Here is a 16,663-nt window from a genome sequence, read left to right on the forward strand (position 1 = left end):
TTTACATATTTTTAATTAAAAAGAAAAAAACAAGTTATAATCTGACAACCCAACCCAATTTTTAAGGGTTGAGTTAGAATTTTATTTGAGTTCTTTGGTTGCCAACCTAACCAATTTGAATTTTTGGGTTGGTCCAAAAATACTTTCAACCAACTCATATGTACACCTCTTCCTTGAAATTGAGAACAATCTAGGAACAATGGGATTTAATACGACATATCGGTTCTACATTCTTGAGGCCGTGCAAAGGAGTTCACAGGAACGACTTGTCGTCAAAATGCAGATAAGATAATACAAAGAAAATGAGAAATCATATCGCTGACGTGGGCAACACGCCGAAAAGGTCAGTAACTATTTCGATACGACACCGTTCCGGGACAGCGTAACATCTTGTTCGGGAGTCGAAACCGTCGCCGCCGCCGTATAGAGGAACTCCCTCCCTCCAAATCAAAGAAACACAGGCCAGACGAAAACGGAGGCCATTGATTCAAATGGAACTTCAACACAAGCTCAAAATCGCTCTAGTTGTAGCGTCTTTCGCAGCGCTTACGATCTTATTTACTGCCGGACGGCGCCGGAAGCGAAGGAGCGTTCGTACTTCGTGTTATTTACGAGATGATCAGAAGCCTCAGTACGCATTTAAATGTGTCTTGGCTGACAATTCTTATTCACAGTTCAAGCACTTGAAGCTCAATCCGAATAAAGGTCTAGATAGTCTGTTAGTTACTCTATTTCAAATTTGATATTGTGTTTAGCTTGCAGAGACTGTGCTGTTTTTAGTAGCAAATGGACTGTTTACTGAAGGAATGTTGTTTTTCATTGTTTGTTTGGGAAAAGATGGTTGAAGTTCTTTTTAAGCTGAATATTTTCCATGGAGCAACAGGATGTAGGGAAATGGAAATCTGAAAGATTCTGTATATATATATATATATTATTAAATAGTTAGTGGATTCTGTAAGGATTGTTGGTTACAAATCTTCATCAATGGCTATTGTTTGTCTTCTCGTCAATCTTCATGTACTACTTTTGTAAAAGATTTTGCAATGGGAGTTGTCATGTTGTTATAAGGAGGTTGACTGAGTGAAATGGGTTATTTTGCAGATCATGATGTAAACTCGCATCCCTACGAGTCAGAAATACTATCATTGCTAGAAAATTCGAAGCCTGAATTCGATTTTATTAGTGAAAGAACAGATTTAACTTTGAGTGACACTTATGTTTGGGTTGAAACCGAGTCCCAATTGGAAGAACTCGTGGATGTGTTGAATAAAGAAACGGTATTTGCTGTTGATACCGAGCAGCACAGTCTAAGATCCTTTCTGGGTTTCACTGCTTTAATACAGGTACTTTCACGCATAAATCGATGAGTCTTTCCATGCAACCCCCGTTTCTTTAATTGTTAAGGACATTGTTTGCCTTTTTATTTTGTTTGAAGCAGATTTCTACACCCAAGGAAGATTATTTGGTTGACACTATAGCTCTACACGATTCAATGAGTCTTCTACGTCCTATCTTTGCTAATAGTCGTATTTGCAAGGTATCAAAATATATGCTTGGGTGCTGGTTTAAGGGTTTGATTTCAGAAAAGCATGATATCTAAATTGAAAACAAGAAAGGTTTAAGAACACTATCGATTCGGTATTGATGAAAAAAGTGCAGCAATTACTCCTTCTGTGGAAATCTATTGATTCTCTTATTTGGATTAATATTTTATTTAGTATTAGCATACTTTTTGGTTTATAATTGCAAGGTTAATGAAATCATTTTTTGTTTATAGGTGTTTCACGGTGCTGATAATGACATTCTATGGCTACAAAGGGACTTTCATATATATGTAGTCAATTTATTTGATACTGCAAAGGTGAACATATGCTGGTCAAAGGAAACAAATGTTACCTTTGTAGAAAGGGGGAAAAAGGAAACATGCACTTCTGATATGGAAAGAGTGGGGGTCATTTTTTGTTTTTTTCATCTTGTGCTTGTTGTTAAATGTAGGCATGTGAAGTGTTATCAAAACCTCAGAAATCATTGGCCTATTTACTTGAAACTTATTGTGGTGTTGCTACGAACAAAATGTTGCAGGTTAGACATCTTGTCTTATAATTTACTGAATTGCCGATGTGGTATCAAAATCAACATCTTGACAATCTAATTTCAGATATAACTCAATCATTATTATCTAGTTACACTAGTGGTGGTAGAGCATGTTTTAATGATTAATATTTTAATTATACCCATTCTACTTTTGGCGTCAACTTGAATAAGGTAAGGATTGATTCATATCCAATCTTGTTGTACATATAACATTTTCAGTCTCGCTTATTTGTGGTTACTCATTAATGGTCAGCGAGAAGATTGGAGACAACGACCCTTACCTGCAGATATGGTGCAATATGCTAGGACAGATGCCCACTATCTCCTATATATTGCAAACTGTTTACTCTCTGAGCTGAAACAGGTTAATGGTATGTCTTGGATCTTGCCTTTGTGTTTGGTGTCATTCATTTGCTGTATGACCTGTTTACATGTAACATGCAAATGTGGAGAAAATAACAGTGGAGAAAAGGTGAATACTATTGATTTCAAAGAATAAGGAAGCAAATAGGATTGTACACGAGTAATGTGCAGAAAGATTTTATTTACTTAACCTTGTGCAATTTGCATAATAAACTCGATGATGAAATTATTACCCATGAATTTTGGTGAGAACTATATTTCTCTTTCATCTTGTAAAAGTGTGAAAAGTTTAATCCAAAAGTGGTTTTAGAAATTAATTCTACGGATTTGTTTTTATAGTCGTTAGATAGATTGTAGGATTAGGATAAAGTTTGTATAAATTATCAATTGGTATTAAAATTTTATTTACTATGTTCGTCTTTTCTTTATATTTTTTTTTCCCCAATTATACACTTTCAATTAAGGAACGTTCTTCGATATTCAACATCTCTGTTGATATTTTCTTAATTTTGAGGGCCTGATATTTTGTTGACGTTGACTTTATGCTTATACTCCTACTATTCCATATGTCGTGTGATGACTTTGACATTGTCATCTTCAATTACTCCAAACATTCGGGGGAAAATGTTTACTTTCCATATGTAGGCTTACTTTTTTTGGCCAGAGCTGAAGTAGTTAACAATTTTAGTTGGTTAACTTCAAATTATACCTTCTTCCATATCATCAGATATCTAAATGCATTAATGTATCAGAAAACACTTCCACCGATGATAAATTCAATTTTCTTCTCGAGGCTAGTCGGCGATCAAACATGACTTGTTTGCAACTCTATTCAAAAGAGACTGAAGGTTCTCCTGGAGAGTCTGCTGCATCATCAATATCTTCCCGTCATTTAAACAGTCAAGGTGGTAGTATGTTAGTTTCCTGTAAAACTCAGGTAAGCCGTTTCCTTGACAACTTTGATGCTGTAACATTTGAAGCAGTATCACGATACAAATTTATGATATTTTATCACCAAACTTTGAACTTTCAGTTTCAGGATCATGTGAGGAGATTATGTGCTTGGCGAGACTTAATGGTTAGTAGTTTTATCGAAAAAGAATCAAGAAACATAATTATTCTTTAAAATTTTTATAATTATTTTGTGCGCCTCCTGATCCTTTGTCTTTTTGCTTCAAGTACACAACTCCTGTATTTTCTTTTTATAAATAAATAAAAAGGCTTGTTTCCCTTTCAAAAAAAAATAATTATTATTATTTTGTTTTGAATTATTCCTAATTTGTTATCTTCGATTAAAAATTTTAAGTAACCTCTTTTGTACATGGTAATAGCTCATGCTTAATTTTTATAGGATGGAAGGTAGAGTTTGGTTCACTAAGTGCTTTAAACTACTACTAGGTGGCCATGGAATTTCATTCATTAATGTAAATATTTGATGGGAGGGCATTTTCATGTCATAGTTGTTATAGTTGTTATGATGGTGTGGTCCAAAATGTCTTCTTTTGGAATTTGGAGGACCATTGACTTTTCCACCAACGTCTAAAAGCAGTCTTACCCGCATCATCTAATGTGACAATATTGTAAACTGACCGTTCACTGTACCTGCTTCCACAGTAGTTGGTTGCTTAGGCGGAGAAGTAACCTTCCAGATGGTGAACCAGAAGATTGGATCTCTGTGATGGACTCCGTAAATCATTATACTTTAGTGAGGGTTTAAACTTACTTTTATGAAGACCAGATAATTATGGAGTGACCTGGGCCCAATCATTATATAGTCATCTAACAAATAAAGCAAACAGTTTTACTAATTAGGTGACTAGAGTTACAAGGAGGAATAAATATACTAAAAAGTAAAATTCTTTATTCGGTCTCTAGTTCTAAAAGGATTGAATACGGCAGACATGATTGAAAAGAGAAATAATTTCAATTGCCTCTCTCCAAGTTGGCTAAAAGTTAGACATCATGAAGGGCAGATATCCCTTGTCATTTCATCATGAAACCTGACACCCTACCGCCCATGCTACTAGTTCCTTTTGCTTAAAAGGACCATAATAGATAAATCGACTATAATTGTAGCTCTAAAAAGAAATTTCTTATTGACGGTATGGGCGTATTTATGTTAGTAATCCTTAGTGTGCCTTTGCTAAGTATTCTTTCATTAGATTAATGACAAAACAAAAGTTTCATTATGGCTGCTTACTGGAAATTGAGATTGCCATTTCATTTCAGGCCCGAGTTCATGATGAGAACCTGAGATATGTCTTGTCAGATCAGGCCATTGTAGCGCTTGCTAATCAAGTGTCAAAAAATACGGGGGAATTATATGCAACTATAGCACAAGCTGATTTGAATGTAGATTTGAGTTCGAGTCTATATCTTCCATCTCCCTCCCCTGTTGTTTGCAGCCATTTGGATGATATCCACTGTCTCCTCCATGACAAGTCTGGCGACCTTGATGATATCTTTTTGGGGATTTTACAGAACTGCATAGGTTCTAATGGTAGCTGCCCCCTTTCTATATTTAATTATGCACTATTGGTTAAGTATAATCTAAAAATGATGACAATATCTAAACAAAGTGATAGAAAGAATGCAAAGCAAATATCTAAAAAAGCTTCTAGAGAGCTTTTTGTGCAGAAGTTTTCCTGCAAGTCTCCAGTTTATCATAATTGTAGGATTTATGCAAATGATGGACGCTTGCTTTGCTACTGTGATCGGCGAAAACTCGAATGGTTGGTTAGCATCTCTAGTTTCATTTATGTTAGATTGTAACCGTTAATGCACGTTTGACACCCACCAATTATCTTCAAATTTAAACAGGTACTTGCGCCGAGAGTTGGCAGAGCTTATTGCTGATGATCCTCCTGCCATAAAGCTTCTTTTTGAACCTAAAGGCCGTCCAGAAGATGAGGGCAATGACTTCTATATCCAGAGTAAAAAAAATATATGTGTTGGCTGTGGTGAAGGAAACCACTATTTACGCTATCGAATTATCCCCTCATGCTACAGAATACACTTTCCTGAGCATTTAAAAAGTCATCGTTCTCATGACATTGTGCTACTCTGTGTGGACTGCCATGAAGCTGCCCATGCTGCTGCTGAGAAGCACAAGAGAGAGCTTGCTGCAGAATTTGGAATTCCTCTTTTTGTTCGTAGAGTGGTTGATACTAAGGAAGCGTTTGATATGGCTGAGCCATCAGACTCGGGAACCGATGTTCAGGAGGAAGGTGTGTCACCTTTAGAATTGAGAACAGCTGCTATGGCCCTATTGAGGCATGGACCAAGAATGCCATCAAAGCGTCAAGAGGAACTCATGCTTGTACGGCCTATGGGATATATAATTTACAATCTGTTATATTCTTGAGATAGTTATTATATATATGTCTTTGTATGTGTGTGCATGTGATTTATAAATAACATTCAGTTCATTGTTTGTGATACTAATAGTCAGCATGGATCATCCGCTATCCTAGCCATTTAATAGATCTTTGGTTTCATTATATTAAATACTTAGTGCTTAATAGAGTTCCATCCTTGTAGAAATTTTTTATTTTAGATTTTCTCGATACTATAGAATTTTAATCATCAATTGTACCAATTAGCACGTTTTCATATTTTCCATCGGAATAAGACTGTGCAAAGGATTCTGAATATCTATTATTCATTAGTATGCATTGGTACTGGCCATTTGAAGATAACTGTTTTTAGTTATGTAATCCTCATTATTCTGGTATCGTTAATTATCATCCCCTCTTGAATTCGTAACATATCTTTTCCTCACACCTATTTTTGTTGTGTTTTCAGATTGTCATGAGATACTATGGGCGGAGGGAGATATCTGAAGAAGATTTGGAAAAGGCTCTGCTCGTTGGCATGAGTCCTCATGAGAAAAGACGACTCCAGAAGAAAAAGGGTCTGGCTCTCAAACACTCTGCACATAGTGTTTTTCCAGCTGCTGAGCATCAGAATGGTGGTTGTAACATTGACACGTCCACTGTGGTCAATTCATCAGTTGGTATGTGTGGAGTAGTTCACTTTTTGCTAACCGCATTTCACAAAAGATAAAATATCATTAATAGAGGGTGGAAAATAAGTATTTCAAGCAGTCATTCTTTCTGTTCTAATTCAAGGCGTGATGGTGATGCTTATGCAGATGTTAAGAATCACATGAACGCAGATAGTGGTAGCGTGTCTGAAACATGTCTGCCTGGGGGAGAGGTCAGCTTTTCTGATGATGGCTATGCTAAAACTGTTCAACCGAAATTCAATCCAAAATTATCACTCTTGGGACATGGACCACATGGTAAACTAGTTGTGGATCATCTACTGAGGGAATATGGCGAGGATGGTATCCGACAGTTTTGTCAAAGGTGGAGACAAGTGTTTGTTGCTGCTATTCAGCCTCGTTTCTTACCCGCTGGTTGGGATGTCAATCATAGGTACACTGAATTACTTGATTTAAACTCTAAACATCAAAATGGGAGCTCATATGGACCATCTCTTTTATGCTAAAGTTTCCTTATCTTATGTAAAACACGATTATGATTATCGTTTCCTAATACTACCATGTACATCAATATGTTATTTCAGTCCCTAAGTAAACTTGGGAGGTATTTGGAGTTGTGAAGTTGGAAGAGTTGTTTAGTCGTGGGGCACACAGTATATGGAGTTACTAAGGCACAAAATTGAAGTTCTATAGTTGTAGACCCTCGAACTCCTTGTGCCAAACAAGAAGTGGAATTCACAACCCCACTCCCTTCAACTCCAACTCCTTGGCCCAAACACTCCCTTAAGCATTTTTCGGGTCTTTCACTCGACTTTATTGTTCTCACAATCACATTGTGACCTTCCTAATTTCCAATCAAGGTATCATTTTCATAGCATCACCATCACCATACTTTCTAGTTCTTGACAGTCACTTTATTTAATGAATGGTAAATATCATTCAGTTAAGAAAACTCTTGAAATACAGTAATTTAATATCGAGAGTGGTAAATGTAGTTAGAAATAAATCTTTTCTCATACACTGCTTATATTTTACAACGATGATGATAAAGATAAAAGAATATAAGTTAAGCTGCTGAGATTTAATAAAAAAGACGAGGTTATTTTTATCCTGTTGTTGTTGCTTTACCTTTGGGGAATCAAGTTCATATAGTAAGTTCTTTTACTTAAACCTTGTTTCTTGCTTGGTTTCTCTTGACATCTTGTTTGTGATAGGTTTCAATTTTCATACACCTGCTTGCAGATCTATATTAATTATCATTTGAGCTATTTTGACCATGGAAATCAATTACTGTTACGACATGAATGCTTACAACTATGGATTTACTTGGTTGTCGATGCTTCAAATCATACTTTAAACTGTATCTTTAATAAATATTTATATAAATTTTATCGCACTGTTGACCAAGCATGTAAAGGTGGAGACAATTGTTGCGAATGATTTCTCCTCGTGCTTAATCTCTAAGTTGTGTTGTTATGTTCAGATTGTCATGACATGAGTGGAATGGTCGGATTTATGGACACTGAACAATTTTCAATTTGTTTTTCATTCCAGTGGTAAAAGGGACTTCGGCGAATTTAGTTTGTACAATCCTATAAAGAAAGCTTCCCTTGCTAATGAGTAGAACAATTTGAAGTACTGCAGCAGTGCCCATGTTGCAAGTAAAATCTCTCCATTTCAATGTTGTACGTTATATTTTATTATCTTTAAATTTCTCTGCGGTGAGGAAGTTGATTTATTCAATTTTGTGCAGATCGTTTGTATTATAAGATTAAGATGGCGGCCTTGTCGTTGTCCCCATCTTGTGAGCCTTTCATCATCTCCCTTATAACTTAAAGACCATGCTTGGCTTGGCATCTTTTTGACGAAGTATTCTTGCACTGTTTAATATAGGTTAAGGGATATAATTTGCAAGGGAAAGAAATTTCAGTAGAGCTTAGCTACCATTTAAATGGAATTCATGACTAAACTCACTTCAGGTAAACCATCAGCCTCCTGTTTCTCTAATCATAAAGTTAATATCACATGACTTTAGCTAAACATATAAATGTTGATTAATCTTTTAGGGCCTGTTTGTTTCAAAGATATTGCCAGGAATTTTAGACATACATTTAATATTTGTTTTATAGAATTTTACTTTTTAAAATCAGGATATTATTATCCAAGAAACTTTTAAATCTATATGGCATGAAATTTTTAGTATTCTCCATACTTGTGGGATTTTTATACTTGGAGATGAATAAAGTCAGATTAATTAATATATTAATATCTATTCATTTTAATTAATTATTAAATATAAATATATTATCTAGATTTAATAAATTTCAACTAATACATTTATCAGTAATATTTTATGTTATCTTTAATTATATAATATAAATTTTAGGGTTGTTTTTAAATATAGAAAAATGAATCAAAATATTTACAAAACATAGCAAAATTTTAAAACTATTAATGATATACGTTGATAGACACTGATAGACGCTGACCAATGACATTGTTAGACACTGATAGAGTGTCTATCAATGTTTATCATTCATAGTTTCGAAATTTTGCTATATTTTGTAAATATTTTTAGCAGTTTTATCATTTGAAATAATTTTCCTAAATTTTATTATTGATTATTAATATTCTAATTAATTAATATTTATTTAATTATTTTTATTAATTAAATAAAATAATTTAAATAATATTTAATTAAAAATATTCATTTATTGATATTTTAAGTGATTAAGTAATTAATCAATACAACAAAGTAATTAAATTTAATTATGACTACATTACTTGTTTTCTTACCTTTGATTAAATAATTGTTTAGTTTTAATTTCTATATACAAAATTGGTAAATCAAACACATAGCATTAATTATCCTGCAAATCCAAACACAAAAATTAATTATCTCAGACATTTAAATTCCAGACATTTAACATCCATGTCCATAAAACAATATCTATTATCCAAATTACTCCTTAGTTAATTCTTAATTTAGTCGTTTAACCTTTTGAAAAAAATCAAAGTGTTAATGTCAAGATTTTCGAGTAAGACCTTCATAAATAAATAAGTTAAATTTATTAACCTAAAGCAATTGTATCATTAAATTATTGTTTTAAGTATTGGAATGGCATGCCTGTATTATGTTCAAATATCAATAAAATAATACTTCAATGAACATCAACCCTTTTTTTTTTTTTTTTTTCAAATTAATGGAAAAAAGACTAAATTTAGAATTCTATATACATTGGAGGTAAAACTGAACTCTAGAGGACTAAGATCAAATTGAGAATGATCTAAAAGCTTAAAACAACATGGTTTTTTTAACCCACGATTTTTATTTCTATTTAAAGGTTCAGATATCAACATCTTCTTAAAATCATTGGGGGCAAACAAGTGCAGAATGTTCTCTGCTATATTGGATAATACATGATACTAATATTTTTTTTATAAATTAGGATTCTTTCACTAACCATTTGGGTTTTAGAAATTGAGTTTATAAATATTACTCTCAAGTTTCACCTATAAGTTTTTATGTTTTTGTTATTGAAACCAAGTCAAGTTTTGAAAACTTCAAAATATTAGTTTTAGAAAATTTGTTACTTTTTTTTAGAATTTGATTAGGAGATCATTTGTTTTTCTAAAGAAATGTGAAACCGTAATTAAAAAATTGAGAGGAAAGAAATCATAAATCTCAAAACAAAAAATATCCCAACATCCCAACACCTCAGATATTTTCCTCCCAAGTTGAACAATTTTAACTTTTCGATAAATTTGACATGTATGCTTTGAAAAGTAAATTAGATGACAAAGAACTAGTTGGTAAATGTGTTGAATTTTAGAACAAAATACAAAATCTCTATCTAAGGTAGATATTATACCTAATTAGGCAACATTGTGTAACATCTAAATTAGTAGAAGTATCATTAGCTTGACATTAGGGATGCTTTGTTGAGACAGTATTGTCTTAGCCATTGACAGAAAAGGACAGTCTAACAAATAACAAATAGTCTTTCATGGTGGAATTTTACTATAGTTTTCTATTAATAATGGCAGGGACCAGCAATTTAATTCAACTTTGTGTGGGAGAAACAGGCTAACAATCATCAGGTAAAGTATCTGGGCAATCATGAGCTGTAAGAGATTGAGATTTTAAATGTATAGCTAATTTAGTCACATCCACTATCTAGAAACATGCATTCAGTGGATGGCTGGATATCTCACACTGTCCTACACATTATTTGTCTCTCTCTCTTCTCCATAGTTTGATGGTCAGCTTCAAGCCAATTAAACAAACACGCTAAAATATTACAGGTAAACATTACATTTATTTTATTTTTATTCTCTTGGCTTATATCATTAAGGGCAAATTGTAAAGACCGTAGTTGTAATAATATCCTTAAACTTTTAATTTCTAAAATTGAATCCTCGAACATATACAAATGTAAAAATTAGATCTTCAAACTTACCTTGTATAAATTTGAGGGTTCAATTTTTATCATTTGTAGGTTTAATTTTTACGATTATCATAAGCTTGAGGGTCAAATTTTTATTAAAAATTTGAGGGTATAATTGCAACTACCACCATACTTCAGTGGTGGTTTTTGCAATTTGTTCTATCATTAATCTAGATTCTGGTTAGTTTTGATTTAAATATGGTGCAAGTTTTCTTGTCCATAACTTTGAAATTGGGTCATTTAGAGCCTCGTTTGATAATCATTATATTTTTTGATCTTCTATTTGTAAAATTAAGCTTATATAAACACTATTTCCCTACTTTTTCTGTTTTCTTGCTTTATTTTGCCTACTTTTTAAAACCATTTAAAAAAACCTAAGTCAATTTTAAAAAAAAAAAAAACTATAAAACAAGTAATCTTTAAAAACTTGATTTTATTTTTGAAATTTGGTTTAGAATGCAAATATGTTTTTAAGGAATAGGAAAATGCTATCCAAAAATTGTAAAGAAACAAGCATAATTTTCAAAAATAGAAAATAATAAACAAACAAAACTTAAATTTTTTCCTATATTTTAAAAGTCAATGGACTAAATTGCAATTATTGGAGTAGAGTTGACCTCTTAAAAAATCAAAGATCAAAAGAACACATCTAGGGATGAATTTGAGCCTTTGAGGTAAGGATTTTGGGTCCATGAATTTGGTTTCTTATGGTCAAGTTTGCAAAACTCATAAAATATTCAAAGGCCAAAAAAATATTAAAACACTCAATATGTTTCCTTACATTTATAAACATTTCCCAATTTTAATTTATCTATGAATATATATTGAAGAAGCGTATAGGTATCATGTTAGGTAAGCCACCCACTCCCACTCCCACATGAAGCCTTACTGACATATTATTCCAAAGTCTTAGGATTTAAAAGACGTAAAAAAACATATGATTATAGAGAGAGTGTGAGATGGAAAGGCAGCTGAGAAGCTGAGGGGTTAGAAATTATAAGGAACAATGAAGCCACATGGTTGTCGGCAGGATATGTAGATGGAAGATGGCCTTTGCCTTAGCCTGTCTTTGGGGCCTACGCTCGTGGGTTGTGACCCTCTTTCTTCCATACATGGCCTCAAAGCCATTATCATTTTTATTGTCTATTGGCCTTCCATAAACCTATTCTACACCAAGCCCTTATGTTACAAATCATTTTCTAATGAAGTTTCTAAGCACTGCAAGAAACATTCTAAACTGTTTTAAGTTGCCCCATCTTCAAGATTTTGGTATTCTACATGAAATGAGGTTATGGAAACACTCCAATTCTAAGGGGGGGAAACAATCAGTTGTGTTTGTGTTTTATGTTCTCGGTGTTTTCAAATGTGTGTTTAGTAGTAGATGTTAGAAATTGAAACTTAATTTAAAATATTATTCAAGATGAGTTTTTGAGGATATATTTATAAATCATATAAGACTGTGTTTGATTTAACTTTTTAAATGTTTATCCTTGAAAATAAGTCATTTTGGAAAAAATTGAATTGTTTGACAACTGTTTAAAATAGCTTTTGAAATACTTTCAAAATGTGTTTTAAACAGTTTTTATCAAAAGAGTTTAAATGACTGTTTACGTAAAAATGATTTTTCTAAAAAACAATTTTTTTTCTCTAATCATTCCAAATAGATCATAAATATTCGTAGGAACATGTTATAAATATCGTATGAGAGTTGTTTTCCTTAGAATATTATATAATTTATAATGTATTATGTTATACATATTTTAATTTTAAAAAATAAAATGGGTTTATAACATAGATTGATATAGTTGTCAAAGCTTTTACTTTTTTTTTTTTTTTAACTTTTTAATGTAATTCTATATTTAAAAAAAAAAAAATAGATCCCAAATTTGGATACATTAAAAATAGGGTAATTATTTTAAATGTTGAAATTGTTGAAAATATTTTCAGACATTGATAGACACTGATAGACATCTATCAGTGTTTATCATTGACAGACAGTGACATTTTGTTATATTTGTAAATAAGTTGGCTCATTATCCCGTATTTGAAAATAACCTTTAAAAACATTTAAAAAATGTTATTTTTAAATAGTTCACTGTTTAGATCACCTCATCCAAAAACAAATTAAAAAGTACTTTTTCCCTTTTAAGAACTAAATAGGCTAACTTTTTTATTAATTAAAAAAAACCCTCTAAACTTCATATTTTGTGTAAAAAATATCCTTGAACTTTCAAAAATTTTAAAAATACCCTTAAACTTTCAAAAGTTTTAAAAATACTCTTTTTACTTTCAAAAAGAGTTTAAAAAATATCATTGTCGTTAGTTTTGGATGAAAACCATTAAAGTTTTGTTTTAAGAATATCCATGAACTTTCAAAAGTTTCAAAAATATCCTTAACTTAGAAAAAGTTAAAAAAATACCTTCATTGTTAGTATATAAACAGAAACCGTTATTCCGTTGTTGCAAAAATAACTTTAAATTTTTCTTAAAAAAGTTTATAAACGCTCCTATCGTTAATAGGGTGATCAAATTTTTTGAAGTTGTCTTAAATTCGAAAAAAATCAATTTTAAAACAAATTAGATATCCTTGTTTTTCTCATATAGACATTCTCATTTTTCTCTTAATTTTTTAATTCTTAGTTTACACCAATTTTCTCAACAACCAAAATAAAAACTAAAATTTTAAACCATTAATAAAAATAGGCAACAAAAGAAGAAATTTGGAGGTGGAAGTAGTGTCTATAGGTTTAAGTTTTAAACATAAAAAACTAAAAACCAAATAGTTAACAAACGGTTGTAGTAAATATCTAAAAGTAGATATAATATAAAATTATTTGAAACTTAATTTTTAAAACTTATTTTCATATAATATAGACAACAAGAAATTAAAATGTTACTAAACAAGTCCTCAAAATTATATGGGTACAATTAGTATATAATTTTCAAATTTGGTGGATAAAGCATACATATTTAGCTTAATTGGTTAAGAGTAAAACATTATATATTGGTCTTAGAAACTTGCTTTTTTTTGGGATTCACAGACCACATTGGTGAAGTCGAGATGAAAAAGAAAAAGAAAAAGAAAAAGTTTGTGAAGTAAAAAACTTTTCCAATCATGAAGCAAATGGGTCCAAATTTCTCTGGTTCAATAAATGTATTATAGTGTTTTAAGAAGCATGCATACCCTACACAAGGACAGTTAATTAACTTGGGTGGATTGACAAAAACTAGTGGGTATGATTGAAAGTTAATCATCTAATAATCCCACAAGGATGAGATATTTGCTTGGTAAAGCAACTAAGAAACAATGGTGGAAGAATCCATCATTCTTCTTAATCCTTGTTAGTTATCATTTTGTAAACAACTTGGCTGCTTCATCCTAATTGTTGGATTACGCTGTCTCTAACTTTTTAACATAAAATAAAAGTCAAATCTTATGTCAAACAGTAAAAGAGATGATAAACGAAAATGAGTAAGAAACTTTGAAATCATTGTGAAGAGTTGAATCGCATCAACCAAGTTTACCTTTTATCTAAACATCGTATTCTATGTTGGACTAGAAACACGGTCCCAATTACTTTTGAAGTGAAGGAAGGATTGTTTCCATCCCTGTTTGATCTTTCACTTTGATCATCCTCTTAAATTTGTTAAATTGTAACAATTGTACTCTTAAATATTGCAAAATGCACACAGCACATTTGAACTAGAAGTCGTAGCTGATCTAATAATAACAATAATTTTCACTTAAAAAAACAAGGTGAATATATTCTCCCAAAATTAATAGAAGGAAGACTAGGGCGTTTGGCCCATTGAGTGAAGTCAATAAGTCGGGAGTTAATATATTAGAGTTAGTAAGTTTGTGTTTAGAGTGTACAGAATTGTAAGATTGAGTTACTTGATAATTGTGAAAAGTATATTAAAAAAGTATGATGAGTTACTTGGTAAATGTGGAAAGTAGAAATAGAGGGGAAGATGGAGTTCCTTGGTAAACGTGAAAAGTATAAAAAAAAATGGGAAGATGAAGTAAAGATGTGTAAGTTCAATAGTGTTTACGATCAAAGTTGGGTTGTTTGTACCAACTTAATAAGTTAGTGAGCTATACGACCCCTAATAATTTATTGGTAATTATTATTATTATTATTATTATTATTATTATTATTATTATTATTATTATTATTTGGGAGAAGTTAACCCTAATCAAACAAATGAGACTTATTTATCAAAACAGCTAAAATAAAATAAATCTAAAATTACGTAACCAAAATTGTACTTGAAAAAAAGTATTTCAATCTATTTAATTTTGCCATTTTCAAATTTTAGTATAACAAAAAAATTGGGTTAATTAACTTGTAACAATTCCTTAATGAGGAGCTTTGATTGTCACAATCTTTTAAGATATGATTCTACCATTTGCCATATTTAAGACAAACAATAAAATCTGGTAAGCTTAAAAAGTTAGAAAATGATGAAAATGAATATAATTCAAAAGAGGTAAAACTTATACTACCATGCGATTAGAAGTTTGACTCTACTAACGAGAGATCTCGTGTGATTGTGACAACCTAACCATATCAAGGATGGCTTTTGTAACTTTCCCAAAGAAAACTAAAACATGTCTGGTTAGATTTGAAAGATAGAATTCGAAAAAACCAAACAATACAAAAACAAGTTAGAAATTGGTAAACAACATGCAAAAATGAATGATGTATATCCTTGAACAGTATACTTTGTTGTATTAGTAATTATCAGTTGTCTTTTCAAGGTAAAAACTTAGAAACACAGTATCTCTCTGCAGTGTGAAATCCAATCTCTGTTTGTTCTTGAAAAGTTACTCAAGAATCTTCTCTCTGTTGTTATTTACACTTATTACAAACTGACAATATCTCTAAGATCCAGGCCAGGAGTAATAAGAAGAAGAAAAAAGGTGGATTTGAGTTGGTAGCTGGTGGGCAAAAGGCAGAGCCACAAAGGGATTAGGTGGGTTTTTTTTTTTTTTTTTTTTTTTTTGTGCAGAGAAGGCGTAAGCAATGAGAGTGGGTGCTGGAAAATGGCAGCCTTGGGTTGCTGTTCGAGTTTTCAAAAGTGCAATCTAAACTGCCATTGCAAGATAGGCATCTTTCTTTTCTTTCTTTCTGCTATGGCTACATTCCAAGCAAGCAATGCTCCTCCTAAACTTGCTAATCAATTTTGCAGGATTCTTAATTCCTTCCCCTCTCTCCTTTTCTTCAAATTATGGAAATTGCATGTTTAGGGATGCCACGAATCCCATGGCGTAACGTGTTAGAGTCTTATTAAACACAATCTTTAAGTCCAGGTAACCTAATTATATGGGGGTATATATGAAACGGTATGATCCATTTCATATATAAATCTACATATTTGTTATAATGGACCATATTGATTTACCTTTTACTTTTAGTATGGTAAGATTGTTTATTAATGGTCTGAGAAATTTATAATTAGTAATAAATTTGGATTATCGTATTTGCAAGTTCGACACACACAAAGGGAAAAAAATCATTTATACCTCTAAACTTTGAGGTTGTATGAATGGATTATTAAAGTTGTAAGTGTATAACTTTTTTAGATTTATTTGAAAAATATCGTGTGAAACTTCTAATTGTTTTAAATAAACTTTTAAATTGTCTTAAGTGAATCATTTTAGACCATTTATTAAGTTTAAATTAGAAAATCGTTAAACGCATTAATTCTTATATGTGTAGGCTTTTTCAAATGTTGGATCAATAGAATG

General features: G+C 31.6%; 1 protein-coding gene across 2 annotated transcripts; it reads left to right on the forward strand.

Moving 5' to 3' along the window:
• The first annotated feature begins 358 nt into the window (after nt 1-358).
• On the forward strand, nt 359-16,373 carry LOC120077790 (Polynucleotidyl transferase, ribonuclease H fold protein with HRDC domain-containing protein). 2 transcript variants are annotated; one of them, XM_090313879.1, is made up of 19 exons: nt 359-705; nt 1,102-1,343; nt 1,439-1,537; nt 1,778-1,861; nt 1,996-2,082; nt 2,348-2,465; nt 3,210-3,394; nt 3,491-3,535; nt 4,687-5,189; nt 5,278-5,776; nt 6,262-6,472; nt 6,611-6,896; nt 8,018-8,124; nt 8,217-8,267; nt 8,357-8,442; nt 10,511-10,564; nt 10,719-10,768; nt 15,808-15,888; nt 16,105-16,373. In XM_090313879.1, exons 1-13 carry the CDS (start codon nt 492-494, stop codon nt 8,085-8,087), a joined length of 2,643 nt encoding a protein of 880 aa, XP_090170005.1. In that variant the 5' UTR covers nt 359-491; the 3' UTR covers nt 8,088-8,124; nt 8,217-8,267; nt 8,357-8,442; nt 10,511-10,564; nt 10,719-10,768; nt 15,808-15,888; nt 16,105-16,373. The 2 variants fall into 2 exon arrangements, with proteins under 2 accessions (XP_090170005.1, XP_038887746.2); XM_039031818.2 differs by having other exon boundaries at nt 10,645-10,768; nt 15,808-16,373.
• Nucleotides 16,374-16,663: the final 290 nt, after the last annotated feature.

The sequence above is a fragment of the Benincasa hispida genome, chromosome 5 (assembly GCF_027475165.1).
Source record: "Benincasa hispida cultivar pf3 chromosome 5, pf3_genome.v1.1, whole genome shotgun sequence".
NCBI classification, from domain to species: domain Eukaryota; kingdom Viridiplantae; phylum Streptophyta; class Magnoliopsida; order Cucurbitales; family Cucurbitaceae; genus Benincasa; species Benincasa hispida.

Coding starts and splice junctions, on each gene's coding strand:
- LOC120077790 (XM_039031818.2), top strand. CDS start 492: ATGGAACTTCAACACAAGCTCAAAATCGCTCTAGTTGTAGCGTCTTTC. Junction 1,538..1,777: donor CTAATAGTCGTATTTGCAAG/GTATCAAAATAT, acceptor TTTTGTTTATAG/GTGTTTCACGGTGCTGATAA. Junction 5,777..6,261: donor GTCAAGAGGAACTCATGCTT/GTACGGCCTATG, acceptor TTGTGTTTTCAG/ATTGTCATGAGATACTATGG.